The sequence below is a fragment of the Ictalurus furcatus genome, chromosome 29 (genome assembly GCF_023375685.1).
Source record: "Ictalurus furcatus strain D&B chromosome 29, Billie_1.0, whole genome shotgun sequence".
In the NCBI taxonomy this organism is placed as follows: domain Eukaryota; kingdom Metazoa; phylum Chordata; class Actinopteri; order Siluriformes; family Ictaluridae; genus Ictalurus; species Ictalurus furcatus.
The window spans coordinates 2,619,237-2,640,538 of NC_071283.1; the positions used below are offsets into that span (position 1 = coordinate 2,619,237).

The window sequence follows — 21,302 nt, forward strand, 5'->3', positions numbered from 1 at the left end:
AGTTTGATCTTAATCTTAACGAATTCCAATTAGCGACCGGTCTCTGCGATCTTCCTGAGATAATTTATCGTCATAACGATAACGGTTGCAAAAACCGTACGAATACGCTGCCATCTCCTGCTGCTCTAGAAGCACGTGCCTTCGGATTCGACGTGCTGCGTGTTCTGAGATGCTTTTCGGCTCACCGCGTTTGTAAAGAGCGGTTATTCGGCACGGACGACCAGGTCAAAGTCGCCGAGGTCACATTATACCGCCTGTTCAGACAGACGGTTCAAAAACACCCACTTGAACGCACCCTTACACCAAGCTGCATATCGATACGCGATACAGAACGTCCGAAATGATAAACTAATATACCGCAAAACGAATCGCAAATGAGTCCAGCCAAACAATCTACCATACAATTTGAGTAGTTTGGTGATAATGTCAGCATTAAAAAGCTCACTGGGTTCTATGGATGTTAACCCTGCTGTTATACCGTATATATATTTTGATTACATGTTGGTGCAAAGCATTATCATAGCTACAAAATCAAAGCTTTGCCTATTAGCTAGTATCTTTCGCATCAGTACGGTATTCAAACAGTATCAATAACCGTTGTTCAAGATGAACAATATAAAAAAAAAAACACGAATTGTCTGACAACAGTAGGGTTTTTGCATATTATTATTTTTTTTGGAAACATGTCGGATGGGAACGAGTCCGTCGACACAAGGTTACGCCTCCGTTTCTTTTCAAGCGAGTCCGTCGGGCGCGCGTGGAAGCTGCTGCGCTGTTTATATCCGTTCACGCGCTGTTCACAGGTGCTGCTTTACAATGCACCAAAATCACACGCCGACATAACACAAAAGCATACAAATAACTGAATTTTCCTACAATCGTCAAATGATAAATATTTTTTAAATGTGTGGGTTTTCTTTCTTTCTTTCTTTATATGTATATATATATATATATATATATCAAAATCCTGCCCATCCCCAGAGTGATGCTGGCTGGTGCGGTCAGTAGGAGATTCAAAGGAGCTTCAAAGGCTTTCTGCTTTGTACTCTGGCTCCATGTGCACTGCGTACAAATTGCTGCAGATGGGCAGAGAGCTCAGAGACTGCACACACACACACACACACACGCACACACGCACGCACACCTGTAGTCATACATTATCTGTCTCTCTCTGCAATATCACCTAATTAGGGCGGCTAAATTTACTACTCCCCTGGTCCAGCCACTGAACAAACACAATGTAAACTGTTGTCACCATGTGTGTGTGTGTGTGTGTGTGTGTGTTTTTCAGTCTGTCTTTCTCCTTTCCTGACATTCTCTCTCCCTCTCTTCATCTCTCTCTCTCTCTCTCGGTGTTTTACGAAGATAATGTGAAGTACTTCTCAGATCAACGAGGACTTTGCAAATCCACTTTATTCTGCATAATGAGAAAGAGAACAATGACTCTTGAGTAGGCCTTTTTTCATAATCCCCCCCACACACACACTTAGTAATTCACCTGAGAGTGTCTCTACAATTTCTATATTCAGGATTTGTGGTACTATCAAGTCGAGCCAATTAGAAATTTTTTTATTTTCATGCCCATCTTTAAAGAATTATGGTGCGACCACGACTCGCTTTTTAAGCAAAGATGAATCGATTTATAGTGTCATACTAATGCTGGGTAAGGGTTGCACGACTTTTCCGTAGTTTCGGGACATTGCTATTTTTAGGCCGTGTTATTTGTGCGGCAAAGAACACACCAAACTGCACTTCAGTTAACAGCCATAAAACAGGCTGCAAATTACATTCCGGTGCTTTTTTAAGCTCCGCTGTTGACGTCGTAAGTAAATAAATCTGCGCAATAAATATGCAAAATAATACATCTGCGTATCATATTACGCTATTAAAGGAAGCACCAGTTCTTAAAACGCACTCATGTGGACCAGCTGAAATCGCTGATACCCCTTATAGCATAATAATGATAAGATCTTAGCATAATGATGGATGGATGATGCGATGTTTGCAGCAGCGCCTGGGAGGTTTTAACACCATGTTCAACTCCGGTCTCGGTAGCATCCGATAATGAGTCTGGATCAACCACTGTTTTTTCCCATTATGTAACCAGTGAGTGTATTAGTCGACAAGTCTGTGCAAAAAGACGGTAAATTGTGGCCGTAAAAGGGATGCACGTGGTCAGCAACGATGCTCAGTTGGCATTTAAACAATGATTGATCGGTATTAAGGGGCTCGATGCGTGCAGAGAAAACCTTCCCCACACCATTACGGCACCACCACCAGCCTGAACTGGTCCGTGGATTCATGCTGTTGCTACCATGTACCGTTTTGAAGCAGAAATGAAGAATAATCAGACCTGTTGTGCATTCTGAGATACTTTTCTGCTCACCGCAGTAGTAAAGACTGGTTACTTAAGTTACTGTAGCCGCTGTCAGTTCAAACCATCGCTTATTGGATGTATTTTTCCCCCCCCCGCACCATTCTACGTAAACTCTAGACACTGTTGTGCATGAAAATCCTAGATCAGTAGTTTCTGAAATACTCAAACAAGCCCATTTGGCACCAACAACCATGCCAACCATGAGATTCGACCTGCATTTGCATGATTTTACGCACTGTGCTGCTGCCACATGCTGTCCGATTCGACAACTGCAGGTGTACAAGTGTTCCTAATAAAGTGCCTATTTCAAGTCCATTACTAGAAACTTGCAGCATTTGTTAGCTAAATAACCAAATGCTTTTGCTCGATTATTAGCAGGTTAATTATTATTATATGTACCTTTTTTCTTTGCTTTACTGTTAGCGTGTATTCACTTGTCTGTGTTTTACGTTCTGAAATGTATATTTTCTTATTTCCAGTTTCTGGTGTTAGTAGGTTCTGCTAGCCTAATACTGAACACCCTCTCCTGCTAGCTAAATATTGAAACTCAATTTAAAGCTAGCTATTTAAAAAAAAAAAAATAGTAGAAAATGTCCCTGAGTATAGCTAGCTAGCTAGATAATTTTGGAAAACATTCCACAACAAATATCGCTAGTTATATAATATTAGACACTGTTCCACAGCAAAGCTAACTAGCTATATAATGTTGGAAAAGTTCCCACAGCATAGCTAGCTACAGCAGACTGATAATATTAGAAAACAGTTTATGAACAAAGCCTATTTACAGAATGTTAGAAAATGTCCCAGAGCAAAGCTAGCTAGCTAGCTAATGTTAGAAACCACAAATACAGCTAGCTGTATAATATTAGAAAATGTTCCACAGATATGTTAGCTAGATTAGGATGTTAGAAAATATTTCACAGCAAATATAGCTAGCTAGATAATGCTAGGAAAAGACCCAGACCATAGCTAATGTTTAAAAAAAAAAATAATAATAATAATGTTATAAACTGTCCCACAGCAAAGCTAGCTAGCATTATAACGTTACAAAATGTTCCACAACAAATATAGCTAGATCTATAATATTAGAAAATGTCCTACAGAAAAGCTAGCTAGATTATGATGTGAGAAAATATTTCACAGGAAATGCAGCTATCTAGCTAATGCTAGAAAAGGTGACGCAAAAAAAGACAGATTGCTAACTAAGATAGCTAGCGAATGTAACACTCAACAGAAACGCTAGCTAGTTTAATGATGTTACAAAATGTCTTAACAAAACTGACTAGCAGGATACAGCTAGACAACACAGCTAGCTAGGTAATGTGGGGTAAAGTTCTCATATGAGCTGCCCTTATTAGTTAGCATTATCTTGAAAATCATGCAGGTCACATACTCTTCTATTCGAGCTTGTGGAGAGATAAAAAAAATTAAATAAATAAATAAATATATTCATAAAACCATCAAATTAAGTGAGAAGAGCATCTTCGGGAGGAATCAGATGGCAGCGCTTCTTGAACATATGAACGTGTGAGCAAATAAATTAAACACAGCAACTGGAAAACAGTCCTGAAAAAGGGTTGTGAAATAAAGTGCTAGTTTGAGTCATGGTGCTGGCGGGGAGACTTTCAGTGACGTATGTTCAGTGCAGGCGGTTTGGGAAGGAGGTGTGTGTGTGTGTGTGTGTGTGAGATTGCGTGGTTTGATATGTTTAGCTTGAAGTGTTTATGCCTCTCAGGAGAATTCAGCCTGCCGTTCTGGGTTAAAATCAACATACTTTCGCCTAAATCGCTTATGACAGATCATACGATGACTCGTGCGGTGTCCGTTAGCGCTACAGACATGTTTCCTGCTTAGGATTTTCGTTCCTAAAATGCAACGCGGTGTGGCCGTAGAGCAATGTCACCATCTTCGACACAGTCGTCATGGTCGAGGAATGAAATGTGGACTAGCATGTCGGTCACACTGATGTGATTGGACTGTGAGGCGTGTTTATGATGTGCTCAATGATTGCCAGGCAAATCCTCTCATCTCGTCTGCTATTGATGTCATTCCTCTTGTAAATATTGTTTCTATCACAAGCTTTGCTGGTATTTATCTAGCTACAGCTACGTTGTGGGACATTTTATAACCTGATCTAGCTAGCCTTGTTGTGGAACGTTTTACAACAACATTATCTAGCCAGTTAACGTTGTGGGACATTTTAGAACATTATTAAACGAGCTAGCTTTGCTGTGGGACATTTCCTAACATTAGTTAGCTAGCTCTCTAGCTATTATCAAAATAGCTAGCTCTGTTGTGTAACACTCTGCCAGGGCATTTTGCAACTATATCTAGCTAGCTATCTGTGTCGTAAGACGTTTTCTAACATTATCTCGCTAGCTAGCTTTATTCGGGGACATTTGCTAACATTATCAAACTAGATAGTTTTGTTGTGGGACATTTTCTAATATTATCTAGCTAGCTTTACTGTGGGATGTTTTCCAACAATCTAACCTCATCTAGTTAGCTTTGTTCCAGAAAATGTTTACCGTATAACATGATCAAGCGAGCTAGCTTTGCTGTGGGACCTAGCTCACTTTATTATGGGACAGTTCGTAACATTACTCAGCTATCTAGCCTTGATGTCGGACCTTTCATCATGTTATATTACCATCTAGACATTATCTACCCAGCTGTGTTAAGGCATTTTCCAAGTATATCTAGCTAGCTGTCTGTTGTTGTGGGACATTGTCTAACATTATCTAGCTAGCTGGCTTTGTGTTACGTTTTGTAACATTAACTCACCATGACCTATTACATGAATGACTGATCAGGTTTAAGTTGCAAAAACAATACTCGGCTTATTGGTGAGTAATACAGTCATGGAGCACTTTATTAGGAACGATTAGACATTCATGTAATTATCTAATCAGCCAATCATGTGGCAGCAGTGCAAGGCATAAAATCATGCAGATTGTAGCCAGCAGCTTCAGATAATGTTCATATCGACCATCAGAATGGGGGACGAAGAGTTATTTTGCCCATGGCATGATTGTTGGAGCCAGAGAGCCCGGTTTGAGTATTTATATGACTGCTGACTGCTGGAATTTTCACATACAACAGTCTCTAGAGTTTACTCAGCATGGTGTAATAAAGAAAAAAAAAATATCCGGTGAGCGACAGTTCTGCGGGACGGAAACATCTTACTGATGAGAGAAGTCAACGGAGAATGGGTTGAGCTGGCAGAAAGGCTACAGTATCTCAGATAACCACGCTGTGCAATTGTGGTGAGCAGAAAAGTATCTCAGAATACACAACACAACCTTGAGTACAACAGCAGAAGACCATGTCAGGTTCCACTTCTGGCAGCCAAGAAGAGAAAGCTGAGGCTGCAGTGGGCACAGGTTCACCAAAACTGGCCAGCTGAAGACTGGAAAAACGCAGCCTGGTCTTATGAATCTCGATCTCTGCTGAGGCACACAGATGGTAGGGTCGGAATTTGGCGCCAACTGCATGAATCCATGTGCCAACAGTCCAGACTGATGGAGGTGGTGTAATAGTGTAGGGAATGTTTAATTGGCACACGTTGGGCCCGTTAACACCAGTCAATCGTTGCTTGAATGCCACGGCCTATTTGAGTATTCTTGATGAGCATGTGCTACAATTCATGGCCACAATTTACCCATCTTCTAATGCCTACTTCCAGTATGATAATGCACCATGTCACAAAGCTAAGGTGGCCTCAGACTGGTTTCATCATCTGGAACATCGTCTTCTTCAGAGGCCTTCCCAGTCACCGGATCTGAATCCAGTAGAACACCTTTGGGATGAGGTAGAACGGGAGATTCGCAGCATGAAAGTGCACCTGAAAAATCTGCAGGAATTGCATGATGCAATCACGTCAACATGGACCAGAATCCCAAAGGAACGTTTCCAACATCTTGTGGAATCCATGCCACGAATAATTAAGGCGAAAGCTAGGACCTACCAACTATTAGTATAGTGTTCCTAATAATAATAATAATAAAAAATTATAATAAAGTGCTCGATATGTGTATTTGGATAATGCTAGATGTTAACTTTGATTAAATCCGCGGTATTAAAAATAAAAAAAACAACAACAAAACACTCATTCATTAATATATTTTCTCTCCAGACTTTAAAAAGGAATCTAGATGGTGATGATTCGATCTTAATATTTTGTATTTTGAAGCGTATATACGATTATTGAGCAACATTCTTAAACATGGTGGATAATTTTGCTGATTTCAGTTTTTTTTTTAAATTTTATTTCTTCTTTATTTTGATCATGTAAGACATACAGTGAATTAACGGGACCAAGAATGAAGTCAAACTATTTAAATGCATTCACACATCTAACATAACCTATGCTAATCATCCTTATCATTTCAGCCATTAGCATGCTCTCCCAGAATCATGTGCAGATCTGAAGAAGAAGCAGACTTTTGGACGCTTTGTATTTATTGGTCAGTGCAACTTCTTGTGCCAACAGGATGTTCATGCTGAGTCTGTTCAGAATTTCCGCAGCAGGACTCAAATCACCAGCAGACATGGCCATTATAATCAGAATTCAGGGAAAAACGTGGAAAGGTCTTCATGCACAAGGAGAACACAAAGAGAACAGTGTAACCAGTAAAGTCCTCCAGTGCACTGCCTTGCATAAGTATTCACCCCCATTGGTGTGAAACCCCCAAAGTTTTCAGAGAAACAAGATGCTTTGGACAAAGGTCCATCATCAGCTGTGCAAGCAAAATGCTCCTGAGGCTTTTTAACTTCCTGAAAAGAATTTACTTCCTCCCAGTTGGTGGAAAGGAGATCGAGGAGAAATCGAAATGAATATAGAATTGATTAAACCAGGAAGCACAAAACAGTGAAAAGTTTCATGCATACTAGTACAGGCTGATGGAAAAGACCTCATATTGGAGTCTTTAAAGAACAGACCTTAAAATCTCAGCATTTCAGAGCTTATTACTTTATATATGCTCTGTTAACTCATGTCAGGATGGCTTTCTGGCTACAGATGAACGCCAGCCTCGGACCCTTTCGATAAGAACCTGTTCATGGGCATTAAAAGGTTTTGAAGAATTTCACGGCTGAATCCGTCTATCACAGATTAGATCAAATTGATGATAATTCCCGTCTAAAGCCATTTTCACAGATGAGCCTCCTCATATGCTGTTGTTGAGCCACTGCAGGGTGTAATTGGGGTCTGAAGAAGCAGCGCAGGCCGTGTCAGAGCGCCAGCGGTCGTGTGTTGATTATGCAGATGTAGCGACGAGCAGCGTGCTGGACTTGCATGCTAATGAAATCATAAGAAGGAGAAATTGATTAGTAACCAGTCCAAATGTCTCTCGGGTTTAAGCTTTTTCTGCGCGCCGAGAGACAGACAGAGAGAGAGAGAGAGAGAGGGGGGAAGAAAGATAAATATAACTCTTCATACACCGTGTATAACATTCTTGACGTCTGAAATTCAAGATGGTTTAATATTTAATATACTGATACATAAAGCTTGCAGTAAACAGTCCAGTCTTATTCCATGATCATTTTTATACACGATGGAGATGCTCCATTTTCTTAATCCAATGTTGAAAAAGCATATAAAAGCCTTAGCTGAACGTTTCACGTTGCATTAGCGTTAATTAAGCCTTTAAACACAGTTTTCAGAATCAGTGACTTAAAGTCCAAAACTGATGCAGGGAACGTTATGCGTATTCAAAGTTAGGTTACGCACACGCTGGAGTCGATTCTCTGAGCTCCCCGCTCAGGTTATGCAAGTGTGTCGTGCCAGATTTTTCTTGAGTAGAGGTGTCCGAGATGGGAATTTACAGCGCATGTAGGCCACCACTTTTAATAACAAGCACTTGCATTCAAGGCCTAATGTAAAACAGGGCGACATAAAAGTTTTCATGAATACATAAACAACATAACTATTTAACCGCTTAACATTTCTGCATAATGAACAAAAGCACCGGCTGCCGAACCGTTTTTAGCTAGCTAACGTTAGCACTCTAATGTTGGTTAACGAGCTGAAAGAGTAATGACGGCCATTGAGCTTGGTTTGAAAGGTTATACAGTGTAATTAGCTCAATACTCTTACTAAATACAGTATACGGTATCATTCGTATTATTGGTCCTTTAAACACGCTAACATTTATAGAGGAACTCGAATCAGCTCGCGTCGGCCGCCATTTTAAATTTCAAAGTAAAAGCGCTGGGAACAATTTCCCGTGTAAATTAAACAATCCCTTAAAGTCCCCATGAAAACTTTTGGACTTTTTTGACTTTTAGTATCGAATATGTTCGCCTTAAGGTTATCTATAAGTTAGTGCGCTCCAAAACAACGACGACATCCGCACTTAAAATTTCCCTAATTTCTCCATCTGGGGATTAATAAAGTATTATCTTAGAAACAGCGCTTGATCCGGCACATCATCGTATTATTTCTCTTGAGTCTCTCACGCGCTTAATTGTGCACGTAACTTAACGGAAGCCGCCATGACGGTACTAAATCGAGGGCTTGAATGAGTAGGCGATTTAATCCCGCTTTATGATCAAATACAGTGTTTCTCTAGTTACATCTGAGGTCTAAGAACTTACGCAGTTATGATATTAACCTCACGACACATGCGTAACTTAACTCCAAAGATTTGGAAGCTAGATTAGCGAACACTAGGACTGACTAGCAGAACACCGAACTTCAGCTACGGTGCCCGTAATGTTTTTCGTTAGTGACATTTAGATCCATGAGGATGTACATAACATTTGTTAGCTATATTTGAGTAGGGCTGTGATGTTTTCTCTTTAGCTATGTTCAAGAATTCTTGTGAATACTGAAGCACTCTGATTGATGTTAGTAGTTTTGACACTAATCTCTCCCCCGTATGATTTCAGATCTACCGAAACGTAGGGCTGGCTGTGTTTCTGTCAGCGTTTTCTCTGTAATGGTGTCGTTTGAGCTTTTGCCTGCTCAGGGCTCCTGTGTATAGCCCACACAGCCGGACTATTTAAAACCTAATGAGTCCAGTCGATACACGCAGCTGCGCGCACCGAGCCAGGATCATCTCATCCAGCTGAACCCACACACCGAACTGGTGTACTGAGATCTACCCCGCCCGGATGGGCCGAATCAGTGGTGCGCTAAAGTTAGACGCGGGGTTTTCTAGCAGGAGAAGGTGTAGGCTGGAGATTCGACGGGTGGATTGAAGCGCAACACGCAGATACGGATCTCAGGCCAATCATCAAGTGTACCCTGTAGTTGAGTTTTCAGTTTCAAATGCATAGAACGCGTAGAGCAGAACAAAAAGCTAACTACGAATGAAGATGTGAAAATGAAAGCAGCACTTGGTTTTCAGGTTTAGGTTTCATTTAAGTGAACGTGAACGTGTAACGTTAACCTCGTTTCTTTTCCTTCATCAGTCTGTTCGCAGTTTTCCCGGGGCGTCTACGCCATCTTCGGCTTCTACGATAAGAAGTCCGTGAACACCATCACGTCGTTCTGCGAGACGCTGCACGTGTCCTTCATCACGCCGAGTTTCCCCGCCGACGGCCTCAACCAGTTCGTGCTGCAGATGAGGCCCGACATCCGCGGCCCTCTGATCAGCCTGGTCGAGTACTACAAGTGGGAGAAGTTTGCGTATCTGTACGACAGTGATAGAGGTATGTACTCACACACACACACACACACACACACTTATTATTAACGTATCAAATTGCTTGTCCTATTCATTTGTAGCACGCCACTCCTCAGAGACACTTCCTGCGGTCAGAAGTGCTTATAGTGTACAGAAAGTGATACCACTTAATGTCTCTCTCTTTCATTATCTCTCTCTCTCTCTCTCTCTCACACACACACACACGCACTTTCTCTTTACATGTCATCCTTACTCAGTCATGTTTAGTGTTGCTATGGAGAAGTGCCAAGTCAGGCCAGTCAGAGCCGCGTGAACGTCCTTGAGGTCACGGCGTCGCTGTAATGGATGACTAATGCTGAATGTGTTACTAATGTAATAATATTCCATGCTATTACGCTGTGTAATTATGAGCGAGTGTGTAAAACAGTCATTACAGGATCCCTTAGCGTCAGTCATTCATTCACCGCGACGTAAAATATGGTGAGCTTAGCCTGTTTTCCCCCCGTAATTTAATTCAAAAAGTTGAACTTTCATACCTTCTAGTTTCGTTACACGTGAAGTGGAATATTTCGAGCCTTTTTATTGGTTTAATCTCGATGATTACGGCTCACGCAAATCAAAAATCCAGTATCTCAAAATATTAGAATGAAGAATTTATAATACAGAAATGTCGACCTGATGAAACGTATGGTACTTTATGCGCTGATACTCGTTCGGGGATTTAATCCTTTTGCATGAATTACTGCATCGATGCGGCGTGGCATGGAGGCGATCAGCCTGTGGCACTGCTGAGGTGTTCTGGAAGCCCAGGTCGCTTTGAGAGCGGTCTTCAGCTCGTCTGTATTGTCGGGTCTGGTGTCTCTCGTAGATTCTCTACGGGGTTCGGGTCAGACGAGTCGGCTGGACGATCGAGCGCAGTAATACCACGATCAGCAAACCAGTTACTAGAAGTTTTGGCACTGTGGGCAGGTGCCGAGTCCTGCTGGAAAAGGAAATCAGCATCTCCATAAAGCTCGTCAGCAGATGGAAGCATGAAGTGCTCTAAAATCTCCCGGTAGACGCTGCATCGACTCTCGACTCGAGAAAACACACTGGACCAACACCAGGAGATGACTTGGCAACCCAAATCATCACTGACTGTGGAAACTTCACACTGGACTTCAAGCAGCTTGGATTCTGTTCCTCTCCACGCTTCCTCCAGACTCTGGGACCTTGATTTCCAAACGAAACGCAACATTTACTTCCATCTGAAAAGTGTGTGTACTGAACCAGACTGAGAGATTAAAGCCTCAGGAAACCTTTGAAGGTGTTTTGAGTGAATTAGCTGATTAGAGTCGTCTCAGGTCGACATTTCTGTATTATAAGTTCTTTATTCCAGCATTAGAAGCTGATCCCATCTGTGAAACATGGTGGTGGTAGTATCATGGTTTGGGCCTGTTTTGCTGCATCTGGGCCAGGACGACTTGCCATCATCGATGGAACAATGAGTTCTGAACTATACCAGCGATTTCTAAATGAAATTGTCAGGGCATCTGTCGGTGAAGTGAATTTCAAGAGGAAGGGGGTCATGCAGCAAGACAACGACCCTAAACACACGCGTCGTTCTACCAAAGAAGACAGAATTAAAGAAGAATAAAGTTTTGGAATGGCCAAGTCAAAGTCCTGACCTTAATCCGAAAACGACGGGAAAACTACCGGAAACGACGGTCATTTTCCTCAATAAATAAACGGCAAAGTATCGAATTTTACGTCTCCTTTGTTTAATCGGCTTCTCTTTATCCCCGTTTTAGGACCTGTGCGAGAATCTGATGATGTTTTAGGTCACATTCATGCCGAAATCTAGAAAATTCGAAAGGGTTCACAAACGTTCCCGATCTAAAAGGAAACATGTCAGCATGCAGAATCAAATGTCAGCCCTCAAGCCATTTCATGAGTATTCATATCGCAGAAAATGCTGCAGTATCCTTATGTAACTTCTTATATTACACAAAGCACTAGGATGTGTCATACGTTCACCGCTTTCCTGCTCTTCCAGTTTAATCTGCTCCTTCGGCTCACGCGCTAAAGAGCACCTGACTCAAGCCGGTAATTAGCGAGTGACCTAAATTACGAGCAGGGAACGCTATAAACGTATCCCGAACGCTGGTGTTTGATAGAAGAGCTTTTATTAGAAAACCGGTAGCAGTCGTCGAGCAAACTTAAAGGTGCAGTTTGTCATTTGGGATCTGCAATCGTTGTGGGCGATATGATGGGGAAAAAAACATCATATTATGTTTCTTGAAGGCATTTCTATCACACAGGATATAGACCGGGATATATAGGTTTGCTCACAAACTGCCCGCAAAACACTAGTTATTGATTATTTTCTTATAACAGAACACCCCCGGGTGTGTTTTCTTTTTCCGCCTGAGATATCGGAATCTACAGGCTTGAAGCGGAGCAGTTAAAGGCTCTACAGCTCTCTTGGGATTTGAACTGGCAACATTGTGATACCGAACACAGCTACAATGAGTCCATGATGCAAATGACGCTAAAGGCCAGGGTGCTGAATCTGTGCTTCTACTCGGAGGAATAAATTTTTCCGTGAGAGACCTAGATATGTAACCATCCGTGGACTTTTATCCGAAAAGGAGACAAAAGGAGAGGGAGAAAGTGTGCAGGAGGTTGTGGGTGGAGCGACGAGGGGGTGGGGGGGGATTGTGGTTGGAGGGAAAGGAAGGACGGTGCAAGAAACTAGAAGGAGATGAAATCGAGCGGATGCGGAACAACGATGGGGCGAGATCGAGAAGAGAAAATGACAAATGAAAAAGAGCGAGCGTGAGCGAGCGAGAGAGAGAGAGAGAGAGAGAGAGAGAGAATCCTCTGGGGGGTTTTCTAACTCAGCTCTGTATTTCACAGTGCCAGTTTCCTGAGGGCAGAAGCTCATTGCTGGTAATTTAGAACCTCAGTGCTTTTGATTGAGCCAGGCTCTGGGTGATGTTCGAGTAACGACGAGGCCTGATTGAGATGGGTTTAAATAAAGTAGTCAAACGATGGCTTCTATAATTAAGACTAAAGCCGAGCGACGATCGCCGCCTCGACGTTGGATAGTCACGAAAAACGCACGGAAAAAAACCCATGAAAAATGAGTACGAATGAACGTAAAAGCGCAAGAAAGATTCCCAATTTGAAATGATTTCAGTTCCTGATGCTCAGTTAGTGCCTCTTTGACCAAGGAACCAACGTTGGAAAACATTATCATTATTATTATTATTATTATTATTATTATTATAGCTAGCATGTTAATAATGCCAAAATTGTTAGCAAGGCTCATCTTCAATGCTCTAGTTGGTGAACTCGGGTCAGTTATAGTGAACTCTAGCTCTTGCTAAGCCAACGTTTTGTGTTGACGTTTTGGTGTGTGATGGTAGAGTTTACCCAAAGCTCCGCCCTCGTTCGTAGAGAAGAAAAAGAAAGAAAAGAAAATATCGTTACATCGTTCTCTTTCCTTCCGCAGGCTTGTCCACTTTGCAGGCCGTCCTGGACACGGCGGCTGAGAAGAAATGGCAGGTGACGGCTATAAACGTGGGCAACCTGAAGGACGAGAGGAAAGACGAGGCCTACCGCTCGCTCTTCCAGGACCTGGAGAATAAGAAAGAGAGGAGAGTGGTCCTGGACTGCGAGCAGGACAAGGTCAAAGACATCATGGAGCAGGTGAGAACCAGTGCTTGTTTTTACAACATGACCGCCCACCCCCCCAAAAAAAAAAAAAAAAAGCTATTAAAGATTGGTTGTTCAACCGGATGATGCGTGGTACATGCGGTAAAAGACGCTTTCTAAAAATACTCTTCTCACACCCTCCCTTTAATTTTGGGTTTCCCTCGGCAGTGACTTGGTAAAGCTTTAATTTTAACGTTTCTAACGTCAGGAAGAAAGTCGCTCGCGTCCTGACTTTCCTGTAGGCGGAACTTTGCGAATCACCATGCACGTTTTTGTAAATAGATTACACTGTGGAGATTTGACTTGTTGATATGAATTTACAGCAGTAGTTTATTTACAATAGTATATCATATTCCACTTTTTTCCCCTTGTATGAATATTGTATTCCGCTTGTTTGTTTCTTCAGGTCATCACGATTGGTCGTCATGTGAAAGGATATCATTACATCATCGCTAATTTTGTGAGTCCGCCTCTTCTGGAATTCTATCCTCAATGATATATGTATGTGTGTGTGTGTGTGTGGGGGCATGTTTTTATATCATTGTGGGGACCAGGCCTAGGAATATCTGACAGTGTGGGCTTGAGGGACATTTGGCTGGTCTTCATGAGGAAAACTGCTTTTCATTTTAAAGTAAAGAGAGCAGAATCAGTTCTCAATCCCAGAGACACAGAGCTGGCTGGTGAGCGGGAAATGGCGGGTGACCAAATTTAAGGAAAAAAATGCAGCCATGCATCCATTTTGTGTGACCATGTAGACCATACATTATACCGAAGTGTGTTTGGGGCAAGTGTGTGATGATTTAGACATACATAATGCTAAACGAGTAGCCTTACCTGTTATTTATGAGAGCAAAACAAAATAGTGTATATTTCCATTTTCACTTTTGCTTCATGTGTGTTTTTGTGTCTGTGTATGTGTGTGTGTGTGTGTGTCCAGGGCTTTTTGGACGGAGACCTATCGAAGATTCAGTATGGGGGCGCGAACGTGTCCGGCTTTCAGATCGTGGATTTCGACGACCCTCTCGTCGCTAAGTTCGATCAGCGCTGGGAGGCTCTGGAGGAGAAAGAGTACCCCGGGGCAGACAGCAAGATCCGGGTGAGTGTGTGTGTGTGTGTGGGTGTTTTTGTGCATCCGTGTGCATTTTTCTCAGATTACAGAGCAGCTGTTCCACTTTGACCTCAGCCTGACATTATGAATGACATTACATTTACAGATGTCAGCAAACCAGATGTTTTGACATATGTGCGTGTGTGTGTGTGTCTGCAGTACACCTCTGCTTTGACGTACGATGCGGTTCAAGTGATGACCGAAGCCTTCCGCTTCCTCCACAAGCAAAGGATCGACATCAGTCGGCGTGGCAACAACGGGGACTGCCTGGCCAATCCGGCTGTACCATGGGCTCAAGGGGTGGAGATAGAACGTGCTCTTAAGCAGGTTTATATCAAACTCATATCCACTGGAATGTTCTTATTGCTCTGATTTAAAGGTGCAGTTTGTAAATTTTTAAAATTCCTTTTGTTTGTTTTGAAAACAAAAATTTTCAATGTTTCTGTTTCAGTGAATATTGCTAGTTAAAAAAAAAAAATCATTTAAGAGTTTTGTCTTGACATTTTTCTGGCCCAGAAATGAGCCCTCAGCTGTTCACTTTTGTTTCTTTTTCTTAAAAAAAACCCCCCAAAAAAACCTACAAAACTATTTACAAGCCATATGTAGTTAAAACAGCTGTGAGTTTAGTTATAGCCTCATTGCTGTTTTACAGAAATCACAAACTGGCCCTTTAAGTTGATGTGCTTATAAATATGCGTCCTGCTAATCTGACGCTTCGTGACCCAAAACATCCGTCTTTTCTACGTCCCGAAAAGGACGCATTAAAATCTTTCCACAATCCAGACGTCCCATTGACGTCTGGCGGCGATGTCTTTTTCACGTCCTTTCCGACACCTTTAACCTAAGCATGACGTTTCGTGTGTTCAGGTGCGAGTGGACGGACTGACAGGAAACATCCAGTTCGACCAGTACGGCAAGAGAGTGAACTTCTCAGTCAACATCATGGAGCTGAAAAACAGCGGGCCAGTAAAGGTACAGCACGTCAGCGATCAAAACACTTTCAGAGTGCTCGCGTCGGACGTTCAACATCTGTACCTTCTAGAAAGATCTTTTTCCGGTCAGATCTGAGAATTCAGCGACCCTCTTAATTCCGTGTTAATTCGAGTATTTAACGTACGCTCCAGACGAGATGTCAAGTCAAGAATAGATGCTCTAAAAAAGACCACAGGTCCCGAATCTTCCAGCCTCACAAAACTGCGCTGTAGGCACTTTTTAAAAAGTGCGGAAGATAAAAAAATATCCTCGCTCCACAGCTACACGGACAGATAGTCACACTCAGTTGGAGAACTAATTAAAAACTTTATTTCTGCCCGTGGTAAAAAAAAGAAGAAGCCTACACGACTGTGTGTTTAGCGAGAAGTGCCGCTCCAGCTCAACAGTCCAACAAATATGTTTTTTTTTTTTTTTGCTGTAGGTTATGGTCTGAAATTAAGTGAAATTGATCCTCCTTATACAGGTAGATGGTTTATAAACAGTGCATGTGTTATGAAATATAATAAGTGAGATGATACCGTTAGTACATAATCATCCACAGTTAGGATTGTGATCACGCACGGACGTAATCTAAGTAAGTCTAATAAGAGTAGAAACGTTTCGTCGTTTAACAAAGACAATATAATAAATAAATATATAAATTAATGGACGACGTAATACAGTCACTGAGAGAAACGTTGAACGCAGTGATGCCCAAGGCTGGAAGACATGGATGTTATTTTAAGTGTTTTTTTTTTTTTCTTCAGAAACCATTTATACATGCCCTGCAGTTATAAATGTCCCCACTACAGTGAAATTAAACAGTGTCCAGAAAGAATACAGACCAAACACCAGCTTTGTTTTTGAATTTATTTACCGAGAATACACGTTCTAGTGCACAAGTTTATCCTTTCCTCACCACCCCACCCAACCTAGATTGGCTACTGGAAAGAGGTGGACAAAATGGTGGTCACCAAATCCGACCTCTTCCCCAACGACACCTTTGGGATGGAGAACAAGACGGTTATCGTGACGACCATCTTGGTAAGACCGCACTGAATATACAGGCGAGCAGCGCTTAGCTTTGTTATTTCAGTACTCATTCCTGTGGATTTTGCTTTGTAGGAGGCACCGTATGTGATGTTAAAGAAGAACGCAGAGTTGTTCACGGATAACGAACGCTACGAGGGATACTGCGTGGACCTGGCGGCTGAGATCGCAAAGCATTGCGGGTTTAAGTATCAGCTGAAGATTGTGGGAGACGGGAAGTACGGCGCTAGAGACGCGGATACGAAGATCTGGAATGGCATGGTTGGCGAATTGGTGTACGGGGTGAGATTCTGTTAAGAAAATATGTACAGAAATTTTGTACTTACAAATGTAAACGTGATTTATGGTAAATAATTGAAGGACCAGCGTTTGTACCTTTCATTAGCTTTTAGCTACATGGACTTCCTCAGGTAAAAATACTCAGTAAGGGTACCAAAGATTGCCTGTATGTACCGTTTTTTCTGAGACCATAGACTTCCGTTTTGTGCAGATCATACATAGGCATTTCAACTCGGACATTTTGACTTGTTCCACCATCCTTCTTTGTCTCGAGTCAGAAAGCGGACATAGCCGTAGCGCCTCTGACGATCACGCTGGTCCGTGAAGAGGTGATCGACTTCTCCAAGCCCTTCATGAGCCTGGGAATCTCCATCATGATCAAGAAGCCGCAGAAATCCAAGCCGGGCGTCTTCTCCTTCCTGGACCCGCTGGCCTATGAGATCTGGATGTGCATCGTGTTCGCCTACATCGGCGTTAGCGTCGTGCTCTTCCTCGTTAGCCGCTTTAGCCCGTACGAGTGGCACACCGAGGAGTTCGAGGACGGCCAGCTCGGGCCCAGCGAGTCCAATAACGAATTTGGGATCTTTAATAGTCTGTGGTTTTCTCTGGGCGCTTTTATGCAGCAGGGATGCGATATTTCGCCAAGGTTGGTGAGCGTGTCGATGCTAGCTCGTGCGCTAGCTAGCGCACGTGGTATGGTTTTGTTTTGACGCAGCCTTGTGTGTCGGTGGTTCGCCCTGGTGCAGCCGTGGTGCTTGTGTGTTCGCGCTCTTGCAGCTCCTGCTTTCGATCTTCTTTCAATCGCGCTTATTGAAAACAAAAAGCAGGGTCTGAAGTAGGAGCTAATGCAGGAGTAGAAACGTTCGATCGATGGTTTGGGGTTTAAGACCTCGATCGGAGGTTTCTTCCGTGAATATATTTCCACCTGGTGGTGGACCGCACGACGCAGAAGGTTGCTGGTTGGTCCCTCTTGGAGTGGTACCGTGTTTCGGCTGCATATTCCCCATTTCCTTCTATAAACATAGCATTATAAATGGTATGTCGTCATGAGCCATTCTTCTTTTCTATTGACTTAATTTTTGTTTGCTTAGCTTATCGCTAACTGAAGTATATACAAATAGCAGATAATCTTGTTATTTTAATCCGCTAACATTCTAGTAAATACGATTGTTGTTATAATTAAGTTTATCAGCTCAGGAGCAAAGTGTAAATACAGGTCTCGATAGAAGAACATAACAGACAACTGCCAGCCAATTGGAAATGAGCATTTTCATATATATATATATATATATATATATATATATATATATATATATATATATATATATAAATTAGTGTACCTGATAGCTATCTTGCTATCTAAATATAAGCCAGTTGGTTTCCCCCAGTGGTTTTGAGTGTATGTGCAGTCAGTGTGATGCCAGGATGTGTGTGTGATGGTGTTTCGCTGCATGTAGGTCACTATCTGGGCGTATAGTTGGTGGTGTGTGGTGGTTCTTCACCCTCATCATTATCTCATCTTACACGGCCAACCTGGCTGCTTTCCTCACCGTGGAGAGGATGGTGTCCCCCATCGAGAGCGCCGAGGATCTCGCCAAGCAGACCGAAATCGCCTATGGAACCCTTGATGCCGGTTCAACCAAAGAGTTCTTCAAGGTGAGGCAGAGGGGCGGAGCATAATGTTACGTCAGATGATCTAGATGGTTTCTTCTGATTACCTTTTTTTTTATTATTATTTTTTAGAAATAAAAAGGACCCTTGAGATACCCTTGAGAGTTACTGTGTAGCTACTGTAGTGATAAGTAGCTATCTACATAGCTAGCTCTTTATTTTTTAGCTGTTCCAGTAACTATTCAGTATAAATCTAACCACCTAGCTATAGGCTAGTGAATGCATTATTTTATACACGATATCAGCTAGCTACTTTATTTATGTTCAACTATTCTAATGATACTTCCCTGTGTAATGCTAGCTACAGTATAACGAATACCTTATTTTATAAAGCTGTTAGCTAGCTAGCTACGTTTAGCTTAACATACTTCAACGACAACCCTTGCTGTAAATCTTTTTTTTTTCTTTTTTTTTTTTGTGATGGTTAAAAAAGAGAATTTATGTCAATCTGGAGCATTAGTTTAGATTAGATAGTGATTAACTACTGCACTGCATCGTTAGCTACGTGTTCAGGTATATATATTTTAAAATAGTTTTTCCAGTGACAACTACTTAGTGTATAGCTAACCAGCTAGCTGTGTTTGATACCTTAATTTATGAAGCTGTTGGCTAGCTACTTGTTATTGTTCAGCTACTCCAATGACAGCACCCTTTGTAGCTATAATTAATACCTTATTTATTTTATGAAGCTGATAGCTAGCTACTTATTTATGTTTAGCTACTGTAATGATAGTTGCTGTGTGTGATAACGCTGTATGGTCATAATTCATACTTTATTTCACAGAGCTATGTTCAGCTATTCTAATGACACTTCCCTGTGTAATGCTAGCTACAATGTAATGAATACCTTATTTTATAAAACTGTTTGCTAGCTAGCTATGTTTAGCTAATATAATCCAAGGACAACCACTGAGGTAAAGCTAGCAAGCCTGTTCAATTACAAATTAATTTAGGCTAGGAAGGTAATTTTATTTATTTTTTTCATGTTCAAGGCGATTATTTTATGAAATAATTTGATTAATTGTGTTGTACAGCCTGGATCCTGTTTTTTCCTCTCTCTGTCTCGCTCTGTTCTCTTTTTCTAATGAAAACACTCTTCCTGTTCTGTCCCGGTGCTCTTCAGAGATCAAAGATCGCCCTGTTTGAGAAGATGTGGCAGTACATGAAAAGCGCCGAGCCTTCTGTCTTTGTGAAGAACACGGTGGAAGGCGTGCTGCGTGTTCGCAAGTCCAAGGGCAAATACGCCTACCTGCTGGAGTCCACCATGAACGAGTACATCGAGCAGCGCAAGCCGTGTGACACCATGAAGGTCGGAGGCAATCTCGACTCCAAGGGCTACGGCATCGCCACGCCCAAAGGATCTGCTTTAAGGTGGGTGGAGTAGTATAACAATATGGCCCATGTTGTTATAGTATCCCACCTACCCTGATGTAGGTCGGACCCAGGAGGTAAACTAGGCCCAACGTAGGGAAGGTAACCTAGGCAACCAGGAACAGTGTATCCTACTGTAGGTAACTGCAGGGAGGAGGTTATGGGAAGACTTGATGAGGTGGGAATCTAGCTAACCACCAAATGAGTGACCGACAGAAAGTGTGGGATTAATGGTTGTCAAGGAAACAGCTTTGGAGTTAGTAACCCTGGGCAACTCTGTGACAGGGTGATGCAATGCAGGATTAATGGTTACCAAGGAAACAGCTGAGGAGACGGTAACCTAGGCAACTCTATGCAGTGCAAGTACGTGAAGTTACAGAGATCTTTCTTAGCAACCAGGGAGACCAGGATGTAACCATGGCAACAAGCTGAATTCAGAAGTAACTAAGAGTCCGCAAGCTCCGGTTTTACAGGCATGTCAAATTTAGGTTTAGCAAAAAAGTAACGTTTATGCATTTTGTCACTAAAACTAGGTAGCGTGGTTAGATAAACGTGGTCTAATAATTTCCAGATTATAAGACCCTTTTTTTTTTTTAGCAGAACATTCTGAAATGCTAATTTTGATAGCACATGAATTAGTGCCGCACAAAATGTCGCTATATGTTTTATTGCGCGCTATAATCATTCTGATTAGTCTCAGACAGTCAGTTCCTGTATTTGGATTCATTCAAGTCCGTTTTCAACTCCGGACATTTTAAATTCCTCTGAAATACTAATGACCTATTAGACATTAGTTTTTAGACAGATATAAGCTGACGTGTCGTTGATTCGCTCGCCTTTCTAGATGACGTGGAATCATGGAGCAGAGCGCTCACGCCCCCAATTTAGCGCCAGAGAGTTGTTATTGCACCTAGTGGTCAAAAATGTGAACTACAACAAGCGCCTTCAGGGCAGGAATCACGGTGCCCCTCTCTCGCTCTATAAGCATGCTAGATTGCCTTCTTTCAACGAGGCAACTCTCAACCGTCTGTTACACGGTTACTCTAAAAATCCTCTTGATAGGGGTCTATAGCATACGTGACGTTTGATAGCCTCTTGACTTAATTGTGTTTGAGGCTATGTCATTATTATTATTGTCATCCTT

General features: G+C 42.1%; 1 protein-coding gene across 3 annotated transcripts in view; it reads left to right on the forward strand.

Annotated features, from left to right (window-relative positions):
• Window positions 1-21,302, forward strand: part of gria2a (glutamate receptor, ionotropic, AMPA 2a) — a 35,315-nt gene that overhangs the window by 6,460 nt on the left and 7,553 nt on the right. For all 3 annotated transcript variants that reach the window (XM_053619230.1, XM_053619229.1, XM_053619231.1), the window contains 11 exons: window positions 9,794-10,033; window positions 13,505-13,701; window positions 14,114-14,167; window positions 14,645-14,803; window positions 14,975-15,142; window positions 15,683-15,787; window positions 16,724-16,831; window positions 16,913-17,119; window positions 17,395-17,762; window positions 18,574-18,772; window positions 19,911-20,158. In XM_053619230.1, coding sequence (XP_053475205.1) covers window positions 9,794-10,033; window positions 13,505-13,701; window positions 14,114-14,167; window positions 14,645-14,803; window positions 14,975-15,142; window positions 15,683-15,787; window positions 16,724-16,831; window positions 16,913-17,119; window positions 17,395-17,762; window positions 18,574-18,772; window positions 19,911-20,158 — 2,053 coding nt within the window. The remainder of the gene's footprint in view (window positions 1-9,793; window positions 10,034-13,504; window positions 13,702-14,113; window positions 14,168-14,644; window positions 14,804-14,974; window positions 15,143-15,682; window positions 15,788-16,723; window positions 16,832-16,912; window positions 17,120-17,394; window positions 17,763-18,573; window positions 18,773-19,910; window positions 20,159-21,302) is intronic.